Source organism: Phoenix dactylifera, chromosome 15, assembly GCF_009389715.1.
Source record: "Phoenix dactylifera cultivar Barhee BC4 chromosome 15, palm_55x_up_171113_PBpolish2nd_filt_p, whole genome shotgun sequence".
Classification (NCBI taxonomy): Eukaryota; Viridiplantae; Streptophyta; class Magnoliopsida; order Arecales; family Arecaceae; genus Phoenix; species Phoenix dactylifera.
This window is the reverse complement of record NC_052406.1, coordinates 11309362-11335140: the sequence shown is the minus strand read 5'-3', so window position 1 is coordinate 11335140 and position 25779 is coordinate 11309362. Positions and strand designations below refer to the sequence as shown.

At 37.2% G+C, this 25779-nt stretch overlaps 1 protein-coding gene across 3 annotated transcripts; it reads right to left on the bottom strand.

Moving 5' to 3' along the window:
* Positions 1–1095: 1095 nt before the first annotated feature.
* Positions 1096–23319, bottom strand: LOC103711530 (phosphatidylinositol 3-kinase, root isoform-like). Of its 3 annotated transcripts, XM_026806388.2 has the most exons (19): positions 23093–23319; positions 21393–21489; positions 21142–21238; positions 19789–19947; positions 19424–19633; positions 17606–17784; positions 15158–15305; positions 12815–12910; positions 11820–11955; positions 9495–9616; positions 7510–7704; positions 7188–7358; positions 6501–6638; positions 5750–5904; positions 4156–4299; positions 2970–3117; positions 2690–2879; positions 1996–2463; positions 1096–1495 (listed from the first exon to the last, which is right to left on the bottom strand). In XM_026806388.2, the coding sequence occupies exons 1-17, from the start codon at positions 23199–23201 to the stop codon at positions 2742–2744; spliced, it is 2442 nt and encodes an 813-aa protein (XP_026662189.1). In that variant the 5' UTR covers positions 23202–23319; the 3' UTR covers positions 1096–1495; positions 1996–2463; positions 2690–2741. The 3 variants fall into 3 exon arrangements, with proteins under 3 accessions (XP_026662189.1, XP_017699412.1, XP_008795925.1); XM_017843923.3 differs by having other exon boundaries at positions 1096–2463; XM_008797703.3 differs by lacking the exon at positions 1996–2463.
* Positions 23320–25779: the final 2460 nt, after the last annotated feature.

Genomic DNA, 25779 nt, shown 5'->3' with positions numbered 1-25779 from the left:
GGCATTGTGGTGGTGGGGTCCACCTACACATCCCAGTTGAGCTCCACTTGGCCCGAGCAGTCATCCCTCCTTTATGTGTCTTGAGAGTTGAAAAAGGCATTTTTTTCGGAGCATGCATGGAAACTCTTACCGCTTAATTTGTTGTAAAAATGATTAGAAATTGGAGTTAGTTACATGCAGTAATAAGTAAAAATGGTAACAGTAAACAAGAATAAAGAAGCAAATAAAATGTATAATTTTATCTTTATCTAAAAATAAATTACCTCAAGACTCAAAAGTTTTGAGAGCAAATAGCAGCACAGGAGCGAGATTTTTTTACTTATCAAGACATATTATATGGTCATATTCTCAACAAATTTGTATAAACAAATCTTTTTAACAAGACATATATATGGCCGTGTTCTCACCAAATTTGTATAAACGAATTTTCAATCAAGTAATATTACTTCAATTACTAATTTTTTTACTGTAGCATCCGTTTGTATTTATAATTATAAAAAAATAATAATAATTGATATTATTACAAATCTATATCACATCATCATCACCTATAATCTCCATGGAGCTTCGCAGGGAGCTATCTCAACACCACCTGTAAAAAAGACCCGTACTAGAGAATCTAGCTTTAATTGAGACCATTACTTACATTTGCTAATCACGTATAGTATATTAGAAATATACTACACATGGCCCTATCAAAATTAATCGTCTTTGATATTGCATTACTTATTTCACTTATTCATTACCTTTTATTTCCTATTTAAATTAAATTATTTGCACACTCCTCAAGCAAAGTAAAAAAATTAAAATAGAGCTATTTGTGTGTAAAAAAGATATATTAATTGTAGTTCTATTTTGCGCACATTATCTAATATTTACTGCAACTATAAATTTTACTTATCCCTACCTCCTACTAGAAGTATAAGAGGAAGCAGAGCACGGGAATTTTACTTATCCCTGACTGCCAATGCCGTAGATGCCATCTCGAGCTCCATCACAAGAGACACAAATTCCTCTCTCTCTCTCTCTCTCTCTTATTTAATTTAATACTTCTCATTGCATGGTATAAATGTACAAATGCTGCCATAGTTCTCATTAGCACTGAAACATCTCCTTCTCATTGCATGGTATAAATGTACAAATGCTGCCATAGTTCTCATTAGCACTGAAACATCTCCTGCAGCTCAATATAGTTCCATAAGGAAGCATAAAGAAAGGCTCACAAAGCGGATATATTATCTAACATGGAACATTAGAGAAACATTGTGCCTCTGCTACTGACTGTTAACTTCTATCAGTTTGTGCTCCATATCAATAATATTAACATGTCCTGACAATGCAATATTCTGTTCGTCACCCTATCATCATGTTAAAAACATCTCTCTGATGAAGTGATTGAGGAAGGCATAGAGAAGGTTTTGGAGGATGAACTCGATCCACCGGAGATGGGAATCCAAAAGTATCATGGGCGCCCAGATCAGATCAAGCGGAAACACTGCATATTCAAGATACTGGATTAGAGAATTAGAGTACATAAAGACCATAACTATCGCTAATAATATTCCAAGCATTTTTGTATCTTTCCTCACAATCTAGATCCATGCTACCTTATATCTTACCCTTCTATTTTCCTAACACCCTTCCACTATAAAATTTCTATTTCTTACCAAAGCAAACTCATAGTACATAAAAATGATCCATAAATTTATCTTTTGAGGATATAACATACAAAATTACTAACAAAAAAAAAAACAAAACTATCATCTAATAGAATGATTGGAACAGGAAATTAGGTGATATAGAGAGGGGCTTTCATCTTCGGGTGCGACCATGGATACCACAAAGTGTGTGTGTGTGTGTGTGTGTGTGTGTGTGAGAGAGAGAGAGAGAGAGGGAGAGAGAGATGCCAAGTGCCATTATTTCTCCCAATTTTCTTTTTCAATACATATAGTACATAACATCTAACATATAACACACGTGAGAAGTGAGATTTACCTGGAAATCTTGAGAGTCAACTCAACAAATTATAGAGACACGGGAAGTTCTCCCATCTCCATTACAATAATCTTGGCTCCACCGCACCAATAGAAATGCGTCAAATAGGCTCAAGAATAACCAATATGAAAGGCTCGCTCTAATGATCATAGCTCTCTGCTTAGCAACCAAAGTTCTAGGCTCGAATTCTGTGTGGTGTATGTCCAAGTATTGGACCTAGACAATTATAGGGCGGGTGCATATCCCTTCCTTTCTCTCAGGAATATAACAATGCAATGAAAAGATTATGCCATGAGCTTAACAAAGCCAAATATTTTTAGAATAGAAAAACAGTGGATTATACTAGCATACAAGGGGATGCCTAAACCATTGACACAATGCATCGTTGCTACCTACCAACTCTAGAAAACATGTACAACATATACAGATTTGAGCAAAAGTTGCCTAAAAGCTCCATGCGACCCAGATCTGATAAAACAAACGAAAAGTCTTAAGTTATGAGAAATGCCTTGAAACAGTAATAGAAATATATCCAACATAACAAAGACATTAGCATACTACCAAATGACCAGCACGAAACACAAATAAATCAAAAGGACTGGTTGATGGGTTCCCCCATCTCTACATAAAAACGAAAAAAAAAAGGAAAGAAAAGAAATTAGATAAAGGCACAGGATCAATTAATTGAACTTACCTTGCTCCTGAATCATCCATAAAAGTTAGTCCACCCATGGAGAATACTGAAATCAACGCCAATACTGAGCCCATCGATGAATGGTCTCAACCATTTGAGGAAACAATGCACTAACACTGTCATTGATGAGATCCTGGAAGAAATGTATGGAATCCTCGTCGTCCAAATCCAACTGGAATTTCTCTTGAAGCTAGTCACATACAAGTTTCATTTTCACCTGATCAATCTATAGCATTAACTGTTCTACTATCTTGAATGGAAAAATAAACAGAAGGAATACCTTGAGAATGCCCTTTTCAGGGTCAGAAGCTATATCAGGTATGTTAGAACCGGCCATTAAATGAAAGAGATTCAGTATAAGGTTGCTGGACTTCCGCAGAATGTTGTATGCTTCACAACAATAAGATTTGAACCTCGTATAATACTGACTGCAGTGGAAACACCAGCAGAATTATGATGCGGTCAGTTTGTATCATAAATTTCAGAAAAAAAAAAGTTTAAGCATGGGCCTCAATCCAAATAAAAAAAATTAAACTCAGATCACATGCTCTATGTACTTCAGCAACCATGCTAGGCTCTTCATTCCACACTAGCACATCCACATCATATAATCATATGAAATGATTATAATACACTAATATGATAGATAACCTGAAACACTGCCAGTGGATATGAAAGCATCTCGCCACGGATTCTTGGAAACACAGCTTGAGGTGCAAAAAAACTCAAGGAGTCTTACTGAATTTCAATATCATTTTTCAAGAAATCTGACAATTTGCAAGAAAAAAAATAAAATTTTAGGTTTCCGAGATAGGGTATCCCCTCACTACCATATACAAAGAGGTTATCTAAATCTAGCTCATCAGCATGCTGAAGTACCAGCTATACTCAACAACACACTTGAGCTACTGTAAATTATTAATTGTTTTCTGCTCTTGTTTTCTTGATCAATATAGCTGTTGATCTCCATCTTTAGAAAATCTCTTTGTTACTTGGCATACTCCAATATCACTGAGCTCACCAGAACCTCCCTCTAATCAAGAAAATGGATCCAGTCCAGGTTTCATCTCTCTCCCAATGAAGATCTCTTTGACCCACCTTTACATCTACTACTAATGATAGTTTGGCAGTTCTCATGTTTCCTCAAATCAACAAACATGAGACATAATATATTCAATTAAAGTGTGAATGCCAAGTTGCTAACTAACATCACTCCTATCAGTCAGGATAGAGGTTCTGGTCTTTCTAATCCATATAGAACTCTCTAAATATACTATAGAACTCTTAGGTGTTAATCAAAGTGAATGCAATAATAATGGGATGGATCCAACTTGCCGATGATATTAATGAGGCCTTCCAAACTAGACAAAAAAAGCACTGAAAAAGTTGAAAGAAGCATATATTGAATGTGGAAGCTCTAAATGTGAATCATAATTATCATGAAAGTCATATAGTAAATAATATACCTTTCTGCTCCACCCATGGCCTCAACCATTTCTTTGCAAAGTTTCATAGGAGGAGGAAATGGCTTGGGATCACGACCCAAGATGAAGCCAAAATCAACATGGAATAGGCGACCATCATCTCTAAGAAGAAGGTTATCCAGATGCCTGCAAACCAAGATTCATGATTCACTTCAATATCTTCCAGAAATTTAAGACATGCAATACTACCTAATGTACAGCAACAGATCTACAAAGAAAGATGGCAAGAGCAGTATCAGGATAATAAATTTATTCAAAGGGATCCAAGTTGAAAAAAGGATATAGCGCGAGAAAAAGATCTCAACAAGAAACTCGTATATCATGAGAAACTGGGTTAATGTGATCAACAAGCTTAACTAAGAGAACTTTGAAGTAAAGGAAGATGTCGAATGGTTGCAGGTATCCATTACAAAAGCCAAACTATTTTTTGAGAAAAAAAAAGGCTGCATACACCCAGAGTTGGTACTAAGTCTGTCTGTCTTTGCACTCGTCATAAGTAACTTCCGATATTTGAGAGAAGGTACCATGCCACATCTCATACGCCAGTTTTCAATTAATTTGGAAAGCATATGATATTGCAGCAAGGCCATGTATTCAATTTTGCTGTGTGTTAGAAATAGTTGTGATGGCAGAAAAGACAAATGAATTTGCATTTAAAATACACCTACACCCAGGGTTGGTACTAAGCCTGTCTCTCTTCCAACTTGACACAAGTAACTTCTGATATTTGGGAGAAGGTTCCATGCCGCCGCATCTCATACACCAATTCCATAACACAGATTGATGATAAGACAAGAATATATGCTAATTTAAAAACTATGGAGGAAAGGTTTGGAGGTTCAGGCATATCTGACAAGCTTAGAGCTGGCATTAGAAAGTGCAGAGGTGATCTTGAGTATTAGGCGAAACAAGATAGGTTTTTGAGAGTCATGGGATCTTTTATGCAACACCTAGGCAATGTCACAGTTTATACTTTACAATGTTACCAAAAAGGTCTAAGTATGCAAAGATGAAAATGTTAAGGAACGTGTATGGTAAAATTGAGATGGTTACAGTAAGGAAAGAGCTTAAGAATTGCACTAAAAGATGATGAATTAATGAAGAACCAACTTGGATGGTACAGGAATGTGCAACAAAATCTAAGAGGGCTCCAATAAGGAGAAAATTTTGTATTTCCATAAAAAGGTTAAGAAAATATTGGGAACACATAACATCACTTAAATGATACTTCAGGAAGAATTTGGGAAGTTTGCATTGACAACAAGTGTAACCCCTTAAAGAAGTCCTTGGCCTGCAAGGATTCACAAAGACAAGGCCCAGGTAGTTGATGTCTGTGCCTAGGTTATCATAAATAGGCACCTTTGGCATTCAAAATTCATAAACTACAAGAAAAAATAGTTCTGTAGTGCCTGGAGTTGCACATTCTGTCATGCTTTTTCTATTACCACATATTACACATGAAGTTGCAAGTCCTTCATTATAAGTGGTAGATTCCTGCCAGTACGATTAATGGAAAATGAATGTTAACTAGAACATGGAAATATGGAACACTACAGATAGAAAATAGAAGCCCTACCTGTCTCCTATTCCCAATATGTATGTGATAACAGAGTAGCCAGCACAGCTCTTTATAAATGTTTCAAGACATTGGGCAGTAATACCAAATGGTCCATCTTCATCAGGATGGAACTTCTGCAGATAGTTCACAATACTACGGTGCTCTGATAGGATCTGAAACAATAATTTACTGGTCAATGACAGGAGTAACATCACAGAAGCAGCAGAATAATCATTTTATTAAAGGTTAAAAGACACTCTTGTTTTGGAAAAGGGCACATAATAAAGTTAAACATGAATCTATATGAAAATTATCTTACCAATCTACTGATCAAGTTGTATAAGCCAACTGGACCGCTGTCTTGTACAGCTAGACTCTAATTATCCTAAATTGGGTACTAGGCTATAACAAGTATTGCTCAACAGGTAGAGCTGAAGGGGAAAAAAGAAAAAGAGGGGACATCCCAGTGCATGAGGCTCCTACCACTGTACGGTCTGGTGAGGATCAGATTTAGGCAGCCATATCCCGTGTGCGGAGAGGCTGTTCTATATCTCGAACCCATGACACCCAGATGACAAAAAAGGTACAGCTGTCACAGTCTTAAATTTTGTCTGCGCAACTGACAAGTTTTCATGCATAAAATCAAAGAGCATAGGCTCAAAATTGTTACTCACAATGTGGAGCTGTTAGCCATAGAATTTTCCAAGACCATGTAAATGACAAGTTGCCATGGCAATCAGCTATCATCCAGCAAGGATTTCGCAGTTACCTGTGCTAGAGAGCTGGAAGGAATAAATTCCATCATTCCTTCATCTTGCCCAGTAGCAAGCACTCTATATGGAGTTAAATGCAAGTCAAGATTCTCCAGTTTAAGCAACCGATCCATAAGAGTAACCATTTGAATGACCTACAGAAACAGAGCTTAATCAGCCTCACAAACTAAATAATAATTTCTCCCACAACACAACCAATGTGACATGAATATGAATGTGTTAATTATGCAACAAATGCATGAGAAAAGTGAAGGAAGCAAGGAGCGGCATTGTTACAGCCACAAAGTTAACAGCTTATGAATCCATACCATTTAGAATGTAAGTGCTTACAAAGACCATGTGACAATGCAAGGTGTTCATTACAGTAGCAATTTAGTATGCCTATCAAGAAATTGCTATTTGTAATAAGATCCTGGCACATCAAATAGATCATATAAAGTACCCACATCATAGACTGGATACTCTGCAGCCAGAAATCATTGAAGCAATAAAACAAGTTTCGTGCACAAGTTGTAACTAAAATAAACTCTAGCACCCTGTGGAATACATCTGACAGCCTCAAATCTCATTGATATAGATCAAACAAGAGTAGCATGATAGTTGGAACAATCAAACTACATATAAATCTGAAAAGCAACAGCTTCAGGCTGACCATTTTGTAACATTAATATTTCAGCACATACCAACTGATCCTGTCGGAGGTCATCTCCCTTCTTAAAGATCAATTTACAAGTCCCACCACTTGCTGTTCGAAATGTTAGACGAAGAGGATGCAATGCACTTTTAAAGATTGATGACTCTGATGGCACAATCCCGGTTATGAGTACACGAGGTACTAGAGGTGATCGAATTGGCTGAGATAAAATAAACAGAAAACATTCAAATCAAGAAAAAGGGAACATAGACAACTAAGTAGAAGATACAAATTAATTATGATAAAAAGGCTAGCAATATAGCCACCAACTTGCGACAACGCTGATGATGGATATCAGACAAAACAAGTACCTCTTCAAAGTAGGTAAGTTCACTAAGAAGTCCAGAAAGAAGTTGCCTTAATTTTTCAATTTTCTTTTGTGTTCCACCACGCACATTTCTTACATCTCTCATAATAGAACACAACTGAGCTGTCAATTCTGTCTGACGCACTAAACTTTGCCACAACTTAAACCCATCATCATCTCCATTGGCAGCAGCCTCCATCTGACCAGGAGAAAAATCATACAAAGTAAGTTTCACATTCAAGAATTGAAAATTCAAGCAGATATTTTTACAGAAAAACTGGCCATAGTTGTGGTTAAACTGCATCACTCTTGATAGGAAATATATCAAAGATTTAGACAGATAAATTGCTATATGACTAACCTCTTCTAGGGGAGTAAAACCATCAAGACTATTTGCAACATTGGAAACCAACAAGATAACTCAGAAAGAGAGAGAATATGAACATGGCTGTTACCAAATTAATAAAAGAACATCCCACTCTCAATCATCAAATTTCACTTTGACAGTCACAAAACACTCCAGAGTACATTTCTTGCTCTTACCTCAGTTTCTTCATGCTGAATACCAAAAGATAGGCTACATATACCATTATTTGAAACTTGCTTAATGTGGTGCATATTGTAGATAAACTGGCATGATATTCCAACTCATGCACTTGTTATGCAATCAAATTATAGCTGGACATAGTTCCATATACTCTCGCCCGGGTGGTTTACACTATTGACTATTGAGCACTATGCACCACAAGCAAGCCAAGGCTCTTTTATAAGCAACGTTATGGTAACTTATGGATGCATAAATGGAATCAGGTAACCAAAACATCAGATGTTTGGAAAATCAAGATATCATCAATTATGAAGGATTTCTATGAAGAAAACCCTAATAAAATGATGGCAAAATAGGACCACCATCACCACACATGATCAAGCTCCTCATCCATCAGTTCCTAACTTGTCACAATTAAAATAAGCTTCATGCCTTGAGCGTATTTCCTGTAGTACTGGACCAAAATGCATTTGTGTTTGTTGCACAGGGATTCTCTTATGCCTTTTTCTAGCCCCTCCACATGCACCCCTAGTTGAATCTAGAGAAAAAGGAATATTCCATTTGTGTTTATTGTGTAGGGTTTCCCATAGCACCTTTTCTAGCCTCTCCACATATACCCTAAGCTGAACTTGGAGATAAGGACTGGAAGCATTTCATTGAGCTCTATGACTAACATTTCAGATGTAATAATCAGAACAAATTCTAGTGAACTAAGGTCCATAGGGGTCAAAAGCTACATCATCCACTTAAAAGTAGCGGGAACTACATTGCATCACCCTAATGCATGATAATTTTGACAGGCAAATCATAAATCCAAGACTACATAAATATTCTTAGGACAATTCACCAAAGTTGCAGCCAAGATCGGTGGTACCATCCCAAACTGCTCCATTTGGAGCATACTGAGCCGTACCGGGCACGGATCGGCACGCTCTGTCCCTTAGTTCAACAAACCATAAGGAAGGCGGAGAGGAAGGAGAGAGAGGGGGAGAGAGAGAGAGAGAGAGAGAGAGAGAGAGAGGAAGGGAGAGAGAGCTTTGGACCACCCGCTCCCTCTCCTTCCCTCCCTCTCTTCCTCCCTCTCCTTCTCCATCTCCCCCTCCCTCACCGATTTTTCTCTGTCGGTACCGTACTGTACCATACCACCAGCCTACCGACACAAGTGTCGGCTCCGGTACTTTGGACCTTGGTTGTAGACTAGTAGTTGATGGAACAAATTGCAATTAAATAACTTTTGTGAAAGCAATTGCAAGAAAATCAAATATTTCTTACAAATCAATAGCATCATCAGTAAATAAGTTATCCAAGCAAAGAGAGTCAATATACATTAAGAACACAACAATGCCCCATGTATATCAAAGTCACATACTCACATCACATCTAATTCAACAAAGTGGTAAACAATTAACATAAAAATGGCATTTAGGTAAACAAGGACATACTTTCACCATGCTATCTTCTAGCATGTCATAGGTGCAATAAAAACGCTTTGCATATGTTAGATCATGAAGCTCCACTGCAACATACCAGCGAAGGAAGCTAGCTATCTCGATATTTGATAATGCTGCAAAATTTGAAAAATCAATCGATTAGGGTAAAATGATGTAAATTTCTTTATCCACCATTTTATATTCACAAAAAAGAAAAGAAATTGAATTTACTCATGAATATCAAGTTGCTTCTTGACCTAAGCATATTCATAATAAAATCAAAATTTATGTATAAAAATGTTAAACACAGAACAACAAAATTGCAGATGTGCAACATGTTTTTTCACCAACAAAATAAGTGTAAGTAAGAAGAAAATTGGAAACTGATGATATTCAAGCAAAATCAACAAAATGGCTTCTAGGAGGAATTTAAAACCTATGTTGATAATAAAATTTCCCCTAAAAAGAAGGAGGTACCATTTCTGGAAAAAATGGACGATAAGCCAAAATGGACAAAGCACAACCATTAGAAACAAAAGAAAGTCAGAAGTCCCACCAACGCCAAAACAATAAAAGCAATCTGAATGCAGAAACTACAAAATGTTCTTCAAAATTAACTTGATCAACAAGCGTTATCCAATTGCTATGGACCAGTCTTTGTGGATTAAAGAATAATCCATCAAAGTTCAAGAATACTTTGTGACTGCCATCTTTATGAGAACCCTATTTAGCTTGGTGTGAACCTCATGCCAAAGGCAACCCTATACAATACATGGGACCTTCCAGTAAATGTAGAAGGCCCGATGGCAAGTTTAGATAACTACCTTACAAAGTTACAAGATTAGACCTCATGCAGATATGAAACAATCCTTAAGATTACCTAAGTTTGATACTTGGGAAGAATACAAATAAAAATTACATGCATCTACTAGTGAGTATTCTAAGGTCAGATCAAGTCAAAAACCCGTTGAAAAGGCCTGTGAACACACTACGATTGCAAAGAAAGTACGAATACTGGGTTTGGCATGTGATGAAACCATAAGGCATAGAGTTAACACAAATTTTCAAGTGTTGGATCGATGGAAAATTTAGTGAGATGAAACTGTTTTAGATGGTTAAGATAGAAGCAATGTGGACCAATGACAACATCGGCAAGGAGTCGTCTTGAATACATGCTGAATTGAGGATTGACTCCATAGAGAGGTAGAGAGACATCCTATTGTCGAAAAGTAAGGTAACTTGGAAGAAAGCTTCAATCAAAGTTCTGAAAGTGATTTGTAAAGACATTTTATTTTAATGTACTAGGCCTTAAAATAAATACCAACAGCAAATGTTGATTCCCACAAAATAATGCCATGGTGTGCTGCTTGCATTTATAAAACTCTTATTTTCTTAGAAACAAACAGAAAGAATGGGTGCATTCACCCATACTAATAATCAATATTCTCGAACACGATAATAGGCAAAATACCACCATATAGTTGAAAATAGATCATCCTTAACATAGCAATATATCTTGACATGAGATGACCAAATAACCAAAAATATTAGGGGTGGCAATGGGTCAAATTTGATCAGGTTCATGTCAGATTAAGGCCTAGGCACTCTAAGAAACTTACCAACCTGAACTTGACCAGCTTAATTAATAGGTCAAAAATTCAAACCTCAATCTGATACTGTTTATTAAACTTGGAACCTGACCCAACTTGTTTAAGCCTTTGATAGACAGGTTGGGTCAGGCTGGGTGAAAGAAGACACATTTAAACTCAGGTTAACATAATTAGCCCCATACTGACCCAGTTGGCCTATAAATCAATGTAATAAGCAGTAACTTAAACATATTTATCTACAAAAAGTTAAAACAGATTAACAATGGCTCATTTTCAGGCTCAGATCATAATTGTGTCAACCCCACTCAATTATTAAACAGGTCAAATTGGGTAAAGTGTGTCCAGCCTCTAAAACCTGAGCTTAACTCATTTAACGAACAACTGCGTTAAACGACTTAAGACCTAAACCCAGTTATGTTCAACACAAACCCATTAATTGTGTGTCCAGTTAGTGGGTCCTAATGACAAAATATGAACAAGAACTCATCTTAACCCGGTTATGTCCAACACAAACCATTAATTTTGTGTCCAGTTAGCAGGCCCTGATGACAAAATATGAACAGGAACTCATCTTAGAACTTACCTTAGCAGAATATTCATTAGCAGTACTAAGATGATAGCATTAATGATGGTAAGGTAAATAAGCTCGTATCAAATTACAGAAGGAAATTAGTCTTAGCATTAAGTGGAAGCTATTTAATCATTTTCAATAGGGAGAACTATGTACATCGTTGAACAAGAAAAAATGACAAGCGAGATTTATCAGATCTTTCAAACCGAAGAGCTTGCACCAGCTGAAGTAAATAACACTGAAGCTCTTCATCATCAGCCCTTTCGAGAACGCTTACAGCATATGCACGAACCTGGTTGGAGCAAATTACAACAGGAGACAATTATAAAATGATGAATTTTAGAACAAAAATTTTGTATCAGCAAATGGAATACATGATCCATCAGGATGAATTGCTAAGGTATTATTTGTCTTTCGGGAATAGGAATTAGCAGGGTACCAATATAAGTATGCATTTTTCAATTATTATGACACCTTTACCTGTGAAAAAAATCTCCGGATTTGTTTATCCAAAGAGAGGGCAAACAAGAATTCAGATAGCCAAGTCGAGTATAGGTAAAAAAAGATTGGTGAACCGTGGATGAATAAAATGAACAAGCCCATATTAAAAATTAGCAGGTCAAACCAAGATATGTACCAGTTTTCCAAGAGCGAGTCCAAAGAATTTCGACTGTTGACCATGAATGAACAAATTGTTAATCACTATAAGATCAGATCATGTTAACTTGTAAACTTATGGTCATAGTTAGTAATATTTATCCTCTTACAATAGTCAATACGAATGGAATTTGTATTACAGAATCTATTGGATGGTTCACTGAAACCTTTCTGGGATGTCAGTTCAGAGAAAAATTGGCCAATTTGATTGGCTTAGAACAGGTTTTAAGCCCATGTAACCAGGCTTGCCTGGGAGCCAGTTTACTGGTTGAAAATCAGCCAGCCTAGTCCATGTCTGATAAAAATAATATAATCTACAAGGGCATTATATTAACAAAGTTTAAATATCATCTTTACCATCGGCACCATGCTACTCCAGGTTACTGATTCCTACCTATTAGATTATATGATACCATTACAAATCTAGCATACGCCATTCACGTAGAAAACACATAAGCATGTACAGTAATATACAAAAATATTCTTATACTCACTTCTTCACTCTCAAAAACCGAAGACAAAAGTTCCAATGCATCAGCTACATCAACGGTTTCCCACCTCCCCATCAAATCAATTGCTTGCTTTGCTTCCTATACAAAATTTTAGCATGAATCAAACTAGCAAAGAAATATTGCAAGAACAAATATATTCCAAACATAAAGCAATGGAGATTTGGTCTGCAAGCTAACAAACTTCCAACCTCTGAAAAAGGCTATCAAATCTTAACCTAAAATACCAAACAGGACTCTATTACCCATCGAACATGGAAAGTTTCGTAAATTCCAAAAGGATGACAGAAAAGGTATTAAAAAGTCTAGTTGAGAAGACAAAGGGAATGTGTCAAATTACAAGGCTTACAGAAGTTGTTGATGTTAACTCAAAATAGGAAGGTAATGAAACTGAGGCAAAGATATATCTGAAATAAAATGTAATATTAGAATATAGAATTATTATGATATTCCATAAATAATGATCTAACACGGTATTATAGTACTATACCAATTATTTGTTAAAATAATATTATAATATTTATCTTGTTCATAATTATAAACAATTATGTTCATTTCAAGAATAATAATATGATATATTTAATGATATAGTGTAATAATATAATATAATACCAATGTGATACATATTTCACTAACATTATGATATTATCTATGTATTGAAGATATCTAACACATTATACCTATTATGTATACAGATTTTTTATAAGTAATAATATTATTTAATATCATAAAATATTATGTTAATAATGTTGTAATATTATGATAATATTATTATATTATGTAATCTAATATACTATAAATTATACAAAAGCTAATGCTCATTACTTTGAAGTCGCTTGTCTCACATGTTTAATAACTATAGTTTGACTTATGGTCATTTTGGCCATAAATGCCGCATTTGGACAAAAAACGGTAGTTGCAACTAAAAGTTGGATATTAAACTACGTGGAACCAAACGGTGGATTTTAGCAAGTTACAATAATTAGAGACGTAAAAGATTCAATTACAAATGAAGCCTTTATGTTGTAGCCGATCCCACTATATATTTTGAGGAATGGCAACCTTAGTACCCGGTGTCTATAAATTAAAGTTTTGGACAAAATTGACAGCACATGCCACATCACCTCAACAATGAAGTGTACATTGATAAAAGTGTGTGCTTAACATGTCTGACACGGCCAAGAGATAAGACTACAACTTTCTTAGGAAAAAAATATGAAATTGGAAGCAAGATAGTTGGTAACTACTACTCCAAAAAGTATTAAGCAACTTTTTCCATTTTTTTTCTCTTCCATTCACATTTTTTTTTATAACAAAAATGAGAAGTACGCTATTGCACCTACAAGTATCCCGATATACATAATTTTTTTTCTAATCAAAGATAAAGGACAATTGACAATTCCATATGAGTTTAACAGGCAGGGAGACAAAGGGGCTTTAGAAAAGGATAAAGTTTTTGATCACATAAACTACTTAAGGACAACTTTTACATAGTATAATATTTAACAAGAATGGCACAACCAGATAAAGGAAATAATCAGATGAAGCAAGATAATTGGTCTGCCATAAGTACTATCCTGACTTAATACTGCATTGTCCAATCATTTTCTTTTTTCCTTGATAAATACCAAAGTAATATTACTGAGACGGGTAGAAACTAACCATCTTCCAAATATTAGGAGAAAATGAGATCTAACGGTATTTCTTCAGTTAACCAAAATGACTGACTTCAAGATGATAATGTCAAGATAACATACTAGAATTACTAAAAATATCATGTGCATATAATCTTTCCAAAGAATTAACTTATTTGATGAGAGTGGACTATATAACAAAATCAAGTTGCAAAACCAGAAAATGTCAAATCAACAATGGCAAGAGAGGAAAGAAAAGGAACTACACTATTGATGGAGAGGAAGAAGAAGGGAAAGGAACTATATTGATGGAGGAGGAGGAGAAGGAAGCAATTCTGCATGAAAATTTAACATTTCTGTATGAGGTTAACAGACCCACACACACACACACACACACAGAGGAGCAGTGGGAGTGCAGGGGGTTCAGAATGGCGAGGGATAAAGCTTTTGCTAACGTAAACTACTCAAGGACAACATTAACATAATAGAATTTTTAACAAGAGTGGGAAAAACCAGATAAAAAAATTATCAGATGCGGCAAGATTATTGGTCACCCATAAATACTTTTGACGATACTGTATTGTCCAATCATTTTCTTTCAGTTTTGATAAATTCCAGAGAAATACTGAGACAGATAAAGAGGAGGAGGATGAGGAGGAGGGAGGAAAGAAAGACTTCTCATAACAATACCAACCTGAACATCAGTCCATTCAACACAACGGAGAAACTTAGTGAGGGCCCTCTTCTCTGACATCAATGAGAAACGAAATTTCCATAATAACTGCCTCTCATCACCACTCAGTGTGCGTGTTGGAGGGTACTTAAGGATTCTCTGAATTGACCTGAAATTATAAATTTTAACTAAAAAAACAGTGTGAAGACATTAAATTAGCTAAGCACATAAACAAGGTTATGCATCCCTACGTAATCTAAATACGTATGGGGGATAGATGCAACATTCCTATTTCCTCTAGCATAGTTGTTGACTACTAACATAATATCATCACGCAAAATGCATGGCAGATTATTTGACTCAATGGTCAAAGCACCCTCCACCATCTAAGTCATGTCATATTATTTTGGAACTTCTTACCTATGAGCCAAGTGTTTAAAAAATGAATGGTTTTCAAGCAACAAGACAAATGTTTTGTTATGTAGAATAGATAGAAAGCAACAAATGTGATTAAAGATATAAGTAATGCAATTGACAATATGGACTATTATTTATATTGTGCACAATGCAAATTGCATGCATAAGCATGAACATTTTTTTATGCGGACTCGCCTTGTACCAGTGCCAATCAGTACACCCTGTACAAAGTACCAATATTGTGCCTATCTAGGTATAGAACCTTGGTACAAGGGGTGTGCCGAGTCTTGGTACCTTACAACTACAGTATGGTGATAGTATGGTCCGATACAACAGACCTTAGTAGAGAGAACTTTATAGCCACCGATGTGCACCCAGATTGGTGCCCACAAGGTGGACTTTTGCAAAGTGATAGGGCATGGGCCAAGCAAAGATCTAAAAGGTAATGAAGGAATGAATGCTGAATGTGCATCTACAATTAAAAAAAAAATGATAACTCGACCAAAGAATTAATCATGCAAACATATCGCTATATCCACATATCATGCAATTAACTCTAACCTTAAACATAGACAACGGAAAAAGGATCATGGTGCCTCCAAAGCATCATTTCGATTCTTCATCTTAAAATATCCAGATTTTCAGCAATTATATTATGGAATTTTGTCCCCATGACAAATTTGCATCATAGAACCAAGTTTGCCCTGATAATTGACTACATATATTTTGTCATCTTGAACAAACTTTTGAGCCTCCAAAAAGAATAGCAAAAATAGAAGCCTACAACTCCCTCACTTAAAGAAGCATCAGGTGTAATCCTTAGTTGCCCCTTGCTAGAATCGAGAGTCAAAGAGGGAGCAGATGCTTTTAGTGCAGGTTCAAGAAAGCGGATATTTTAGAAACACTTTTATAAGGATGCACTTAGGAAACAGGTGCAAATTCAAGATTTCAGGAAGATTCTGAAATAGATTTGTTACCCTGGTACAAGATTTCAGCTAATAAGGTGTCATCACATCAAGAATAAGGTGAATGCCCGCATGCCGAGGGAGATATTAATATGTGCATGTGTGTGTCCATGTGTATGCCCACAAATCATCATCATAAATATTATATCATATCCTCCCTAATCCAGAAGCATTTTGGAAATTTGTATCTCCACATACCTTGAAGATCCAGACAACTTAGTATTTTGGTATTTACTTACATTTAAATAACTTCCACTAGTTATTTAAAAAAAAAAAGCATGAACAATCTAAAAATGTCAACAAGAAGGTGAACACAAAAGGAGAGAAAAAAGATATAAAACATCACCATACAAGCTTCATGATATCCTCCCTAACCCAGAAACCTTTTCTTTAAAATTGCTCTCTTCCTCAATTCAATAAATATCCAAGCATTTTTTAATTATTATTTATTTACTTTCAGAGTTCCTCATATGCTTTTAAAATACTCAGTTCTCCAAGCAATTTTTGCCTTAAAACTAGAGCGGAAAAAATTATGCAAGTAACTAAGATAAAGGCGCAATAACTATGGGATAACCAAGCTGTCCTAAGAAATTGCTAGCCTAATTTACTGATAAATCATATTGTTAGAAATGAATTAAGGTTTCATCCTCCAAATGACACAGATTGTACACTTCATCAACATAAATGCCCTTATTGCATTTAAAAAAAAACACCTCTACTAAATTAAGATTCAGGTTTGCTACATTTTGAACTTAACATTAATGTTGGGAAGAATGGGAAGAAAGGATTTACATAACACTGCATACCAGTAACACTGTACCTAACAGTATCGTTACACCCCTAAGTACCTAACTGTATGCATTTCACTTTTGTTGTGCCGGCACCAATATGTGTACAACACATTGGTACAATATACTACTTTACTGGTTTGTATTGTACTAATAAGGTACCACAAGATACAAAAAAAAGGATAGAAAAGAAAAAAACACGCGTCTGACTTGGAAATTAGAAAAAATAACATGTAGCTAGTATAGATATATCAATACTGCAAGATGCAACGAAAGGAAAGATTGCACTCTGAACTCACTTCCTTTCATTAGAACTTGGTTTTAGATCCCTATCGATTATCCCACGAGTCAAGCACCTTGCAAGTTTTAGTTGCTTGTGTTCTGAAGGATTTGTTCTACCAACTTCCGGATCCCATACAGTAACAACCTCATTTGTCGATGATACAGGAGACGGTGCATAAAAATTTGCTCCAGACTCCTGCATATCAAACACAAAAGTTAATAATATTAGCAGTAAGATTGAAGTTGTATTCATATATCAACTTAGCAGCTTTAACTAAGAGACTGTAATCTCCTTCTCATAGATGGAGTCGGCATGAAATAAATCAAAAGCTTAACCATAATAGAGAAGAATGAGTGATTCAAAATATTCACTAATCATTAGATGTCACCACAACCTTATGAAGCCACAACTGATATGTAGCTGAGAGTAGTTACAATCATGGTCTGCCGGTACCGGCCGGTACGGGCCAGTACCGGATCCTACCGGTACGGTACAGCTATATATTTCGGTACCGAACCGTACCGGCCCGTACCGACCGGTACCGATGCGTACCAGCCCGTACCGACCGGTACCGATGCGTACCGACTCGGTACTGGCCCGTGCCGAACCGGTACCGGCCCGAACCGACCAGTCCGTACCGGCTCCAATTTTTTTTTTTGGCTTTTAGCCCCATCGATACAGTACCGGTTCGGCTCGGTTTGGTTCGGTACCGTACCGGTACCGATGCCCACCGGTACATCGGTACAGTCGGTACCGCGTACCTTGGTTACAATGGAGTTGTTTAAACTAGAAAAGTCTTTCCAACTGCATAGTCAATAATTTAAGCACCAATTATCTAATGAAAGTATTGAAATAAATCAAGTTACAATTAAAAGAAATATGTACACTTGAATAATAGTGCCAAATACATCAACTTCATTTAGGTAAGCAAGTATTCATTCCAACCAAGAACCAACTTAGGTGTGGACTAATCAATTCTCAGTTTTTTTTAACAATTTTCAATTCAGCAAGTATCAGCTCTTCCTTGGAACTCATGGGTAGACATCATGAGAAAAGATCTATCCATCATTCTAAATTTCCCATTTCTTGCTTATCTCCTCACCACTCGTCAACATGCATCAAAGCATCAAACAGAATGCAAGATATTGTCATGCAGAGTTATATCATGTTGCATTGGGAAAATAAAGAATTGACATCAACCAATAAGAGGGAAAGAGTTTATGTTCGACGGTATCAATTTTTACCTTATATAATGCTTAAACTAGTCGTGGCACACCCATGGCCGATCTCAAGTCAACAATGTCAGTTTCATTCTAAACTAAAAATTGAAGCCACATTTAATGTATATAGGTTCTTCATGCTAAATATTTAGTAAACTCTAAATATAAGTTTTTGAACATTATATGTTTGATTTTCAAAGCAAAACTATTAAAATAATACATGTAGAAGTTCTAAACAGTACAATGTATTTTGAATTAAGATCAATTCATTTTGACTGAGCTTATTTTTCGTCATTGTTTTTATTTTTTTAATTTTAGCTGACATTTTTCTGAGCTTCTTAATAGCTTTTTCAACTCAAATAATCCAAACTAGAGCAAAACAACTTAAACTCCTGAAAACGAAACTTATTTGGTCTGGTCAAACGAAGACTGATTATCAACCTTGAAGCATATAATAGTCTAGACTACTCTCGACAAAAAACATCTATATTACGCCTTTAGTGCAGAGTCAGTAGCTGATCTCTTAAAATATATGAAGGGAATTAATTATTTTTTGATGAAATTTTATATAGCAGATGCAACTCATAAAAAGTTCTTGATAGAGGTAAATTAACCTGAAAAACAACTCTGTGCTCAAAACTACAGAAGTCGACTACAAGGCTGAGATGAGAATTGTCACATCTACCGCTTTCTCTTTCCTTAATTTTCTCCACAGCCTTGAATGTGAGACGGTCCAGCCAATCGATATGCTGTATCTGCCCCCTCTCATACTTGTTTACAAGCCTCTCTAGACGCTCTATCTCCCCTTGCTCACACTTAGGAACCTGTCGATTTTAACACAATTACAAACATATTTATTCTTGAACCGACTATTGCAAGATAAATAGACCAATAAGGAAAGACAGTTACAATTTGGAATTAGCCATCAATTGTCATGAATAAATGAATCAAGGGATTCATATGAAAGCCTCTCATAAACCTTTCCAGGTGTAGTGGTTGGGATTGTTCCGTCTGCTTCTTTTCCAGGCCAAAGTCGAAGCTTTTTCCTTCCTGCTTTTAGTTGCTTTTTGCTATTAAAAAGAAAAACAGTCGCTCCACCAACTAAACCATCATTATTACTGCATGAGACATCCCACACCTACAATGCCCAAAGAAAAATATATAAACGGAGGTGCAAAATGAAGCTATATTCTATCAATCATAAAAGTGAACTATTTTAGCAAAAGATTGCAGCCATAGTCTACATCAAGGGGGAAAAACTTTTTCTTTACAATTTAAAAGAAGCAAAATAGTATTTTTTTAAAAGTCAAGGTTGCTGACAGGACAAACCAAAGGATTGCAGAGATGTTTTAACAGCAACAGTTGCTGAGCTGACGACAAGGATTTTTTATCCCAGGATCATGAAGTTTGCATCTGTAAGTGTCATCCAATCAAAAGCATGCTTTGATGTATCTTACATGTTGCTAGCCCCTCAACATTAGTGTTAATTATTAATATTATTCCAATACCAACATGCCCCACTATTCAGTATGAGGATGAAGAACCTTGAAGGCATCAAGGCATCAACTCAAGGCATGAATCTTATGTTTATCCTCCTAGAACTTTTCAAATACATCGCATTGTTTAATCAGCTGCAAAACAATAAACAATGCTAGAAAGGCAATTCTTACAGCAAAAGTTGTTTCCACAAACAACAAAGTTTTTTGTTCTGACAAAGCTTCCATTAATCTTTACTATAAATTAACAGATCTGATTATTAACTTTTCAAGCACAAACTTAAACAACAAAGCATGTAAGCAGATGAAATAATATCAAGAATTAATAGTTAAATGACCTGAAATAGAAAATGTTTTATCAGTTTAAAGCATCAAGATTTATCGGCAGGAGTGTTACATGATATTTTTTTCTAGTAAAGACAATAAAAAATGCTTTAATCAAGTATAAAAATGGGTGTAATTGTTGGAAATGTTGTTCCAACAAATGTAAAAGTTCTTTGTTCATAGAAGGTCTGCATTAGAATACATATCATAAGTTCACGGCACATATTTTAGAGAATTAAGACATAAAAAAGGGGGAACAGCACAAATAGTCTCTGGTTGCTGGACTGGACTATGAAAAATGTGCATCAGTTTTCAGTATTAGAATTTACAGGCAGAAGTTCTATATGATAAATTTTCTATAGATGAACCAAATTCAGGTTATAGTTACATAGATCCTTCAAATGATTAATTGGTTTCTCACAACTAAACAACAAGATGCAGCATTAAAAACTAAAGATTTCCCATTTCTAAAGAAATAATAGAAACATCCAAAGATGATCCCAATAACTTACAGTGAATGCAAGTTGTGCCTGAGAAGTTAAGTCCTGATACTTGGTACTCAATGTTATAAGCTCGTTCCAACAATATGGGTATCCCGAAGATTCCAGCCTGGCAAGAGTACAAGTGTTAGATCATATGAATCTATAAGACCTCAAGAAAGTCAGAAAATAGCAAATCTCCTAATATCAAGTCCCAATAATTGTCATGATAAAATAACATATCCAAAGAAGCCTTGCTCAAATGTCATAACGAGTGGGAAAACCTTGTTTTGGTCGACAGCCCAAAGGGGGCCCCATCAATGTAGAGGGCATATTCAACATATAGCTCCGCAGTTCTGTTCTCAGTTGATGTGTCAAGTTCTGTGAACCAGCATAAAGCAAGAAAACTTTTATGCTAACAAAACAAGAGTCATTAAAACTGAAATTTAGATTCTGTCACTCTACCGATATATATATATAATCCATGTAGAACTGTTGCATGGAGCCATGGACTCTATTGCTACTGCATCTCTCATATATAATTATTTTCCTAAACTATCCAACCATTCAAGTCAAAGGATGTTGACCTACAAAATACTCCATCACTCAGAAGACCATGTCCACTTGATATTCTACTTAAAATGCATGAAAGAGTCGCCAACCATGGGCATTATTATAAAGCAAACAAAAGATTTCAACTGAACAGTGAAATGAAATCTCAGTCATCCTCACAAGATTAAAAACATCTGAAGGGTTCTCTTATCCATCATTGCAACAAGTGATTAAGAATTACAATGCAGTAGAGTGGCACAAACAACATGAACCATGGCAAATCAAACAAAAGTTTACAACCTGGCAATCAAACAAAATTGCATTCTAGGGTCGAGCGAACCATGCCGAATCGGTTGGGACATATCGAAATGGACCGGTTAGTTACCAACATTGTTCGGCCCATCGAATCGAGACATAAGCCCTACCACCCCTATCACTTTGTCTCTTCCCTCCAGCTTTCCTCGTGTTTGAAGCCTCACAAAATCTCCTCCTTCGGCCTCTTGCTCTCTCCAGGTGAGTCCTCTCTCTTCGTCAAGGTTCGCTCGAAGTCTTCGTCACTGGATCCAGAGCTCGAAGCCCTCTCTCTCACTGTCTCGCCTCCTCCTCCAGCCTCTCTGCCTCAAAGCCCTCCTCCTCTGGATCTGGACGGGTTCAATGGTGTCCTATCCACGTCCAATGACGACAACGATGCCGCCCGGCCAGGCGAGTCTCCCCCCACCTCTCTCTTTCTCTCTCTCTCTCACCCCCCCCCCCCCCCCTCTCTCCTCTCCTTCTTCGTTTTCCCCCTCTCCCTCTCCTTGGTTCCAGTACGCACATTTCAGCACGGTTCATGTCAATATCATACCAAATGAGTCGTCACCAGCCAGTACAACTGCCGGTAGCGGTTTGGTGAACGCTGCTACATTCATCCTAGCAACATCAAATTTCTCAAAAGAATTTCACTAAGCGTAACTGTAACAAGTGACTAAGAATTACAGCACATCAAAGAGGCACAAATTACGCTAACTGCAGCAAATCAAGATTTCAACTTGACAATAAAACCAACTCCTGCACATCCTAAAAAGAATAAAGGCATTAATAACTACTTGATAAGAATTTCAGTACATCAAAGACGCGCGAACTCCTCTACCCAAAAAAAAAAAAAGACACGTGAACTCCAGTGAATCAAACAAAAGGTTTCAACTTAGCAACAAAACAAAATCCCGTTCATCCTAGGACCCAGAAAAGGCCAAAAGATCCAAAGAATCGTTATAACAAGTGAATTAGAATCAAAACCTAAAACACGCATACACGTAACAATCCCCCACAAACCCCAATTATTGAGAAAAAGAAACGTTATGAGCAAGATATTCCAATAACCTTAATTCCAGGTGAGAGAGAGAGAGAAAGAGGAGGACGAAAAGAGGAATAGAAAGAATCGATGCAAAATTACCGGATGAAGCTGAAGATTGCGGCAGGTTCCCTTCCAATCTCTCAATCCGGAAGGTCACGGGAAGATTTATATCGCAAGAAAGGAAGAATCGGAACTCGTTTCCTGTCATCGCGATGGCATCGGAGTTTTACGAACGGCCGGAGTTACGGAGAGAGAAGAGAGAAGGTTGAAGGGGAAGAACGGGGACGACGATCTCTGAGACGCAAAGCCTTCGCGTGCCCATGAGGCCAAAATATTATCACGTGAGTTGCACATGCTTACCTTTCCTTGTCTTTTTTTTTTTTTCCTTTTTTTTTATAAGTTGTACAACAATCTGAATGGTGAAGGAGGGACCCTCTAGTATGTCCAGAGACTTCTCCAAAATGCTGCACAGCATAAGAAGTGATCAAGTCTGGAGCCCTATTCGCCTTCCGATATACATGCACTATCTGAAAGACGTTGTAGTCTCTCATCATTCGACGAATGTCACAGAGTAGAAGATTTTCATCCCTCTTTGCCCCTCCTTTCATATCCAGTCGATCACCATGGTCGAGTCCTCCTCGAGGATGATGTGTTCCGCCCTCAGCCTCCATCTCGCGTAGGAGATGTCTTCCCATGTTGTCTTGAGCTCCACCCCTATAGCTGTCAACCCATCAGTGCTTCGCCCGCCTGCAGCAATCATCTATAAGTCATGACCTCTAATCACAAAAGCTACACCTGCTCTGTCTCTATCACCGGTAGCATCATCATCGAAGTTCACCTTAAGATAGTCGGAAAGTGGGGGCTCCCAAAAAATAAGGATGAGCTTGGGCGTTGTATCAGCAGAGCATGAGTCTCTGATGTCCATGGCCATCCCAGATGAAGTCGTCGTAGTGGCCCTGGTAATCACAGCAGCCTGAAGAAAGACTCTCTCCACAACGCTCCTCAATGGCTTCTGCCTGTCTTTGAAGATTCGGGCATTCCTGTCTAACTATATGTGATATGCAAAGTAAGCATATGTGATCCCCCCACTCCATCGTCTTCGAGCTCTGCATGGCCTCCCTCATCTGGCGTAGGAGGTCATCAGGAGATCGGATGGCCAGAGGCCAGGGAAAGGCAGCCCTGCTCTAGATATGTATTGCTCGCAGACATCCAAGCAAAACATGCCTGATGGATTCCTCCACATCCAAACACCAACTACAACATGGAGTGATCCTGACACCTCTCCCCACTAACATGCTTATGGTAAGTAGACATCCCAATGCCACTTTCCATAGAAACAGAGCCACACAGGGATGAACGTGCATCCTCCAACCCATCTAATGTCCATCTGTGTAACAACCCAGGACTTCACCCAAAATGGCTAGCCGGAAGTTATTATTTGGGTTCCTTGATCCTGTATAAGTACCCAAGATCTACCCAGCGAATAACCAATGTGGGACTAAACACACGCCCGCACAGGTCCTCACATACTCCCCCCGTTCAAGCCCTAACGTCTTCGTCAGGCTAAGGATTCTCATCCATTCAAATCTAATCACAAATACCACGATCGGTCCGTGGTCAACCCCAATAGATCCGTGCTGCAGTGTCCCCTAGTCCACATAAGTTATAGGCCGGGTCCGCTCTTGTCACGACCCCCGCCCCGTTCCCGGCGGGCCGTCGCGACGGTCCTAGGGTGCGGGTAGGCATAAGGCCACCAGCCACCACGTAGAACCCTACTACCTATCAATCATCCATAAATTCTGAAAAATTTTGGCATGATGCATGCACAAAATGATCACCTTTCCTATGGTGACCTGTCAGGATTATCTCAATACATATAACACACTACCTGTCAGAGCAGTAATCACATAATCTGTCACATAATAAACCTGGACAATATATAGCAATACATTATCACAGGCACACAACTGATCTGCACACACATATATATATACATGCTTCCCAATCCATCCATGGTCAAACCCATATCCACAACAGGATCTATGACTGTAACTATACACTATATACAATAGAAGGTTTATAATACACCAAAAGGGTATAAACCTCTATCTACATTATACTATACTATACTATACTATGGAGCGGCACAGCTAGCAGGCAACCACTAATCTTGCTCTTCTCTATACAATACCTGCCCTGCAATCAAAAACACCAAACTGGGGAGTGAGTATATAAATACTCAGTGAGTGGAGTAGAGAGTACTATGCACATGAGACAAGATATAATTATGGCTCGAGGTAAAATCTCAAGATCAATAACAAGATGAACATGAACTCAACATAAAGAATATGGAGTAAATCATCAATATCACCACAATCAATATCAACTCATCTGAAGCATATATGGAATAATCAAGTCAACATATATGCTACTCATAAATATGTTCAACAGGTCATAGTACTGAATCATATAAATCAGGTGTCAATAGGCTGAATCATCAACAAGACAGCTATCGGGAGGTGGGTTTTACGCCCCAGGCGAACCAGCAACAACTCCCTACTGCCATATGCATATGCAGGATAAGACACCATACCGATAACATAAATGCTAGACAGCTATCGGGAGGTGGGTTTTACGCCCCAGGCGAACCAGCAACAACTCCCTACTGTCACATGCATATGCAGGATAAGACACCATACCGATAACATAAATGCTAGACAGCTGTCGGGAGGTGGGTTTTACGCCCCAGGCGAACCAGCAACAACTCCCTACTGTCACATGCATAT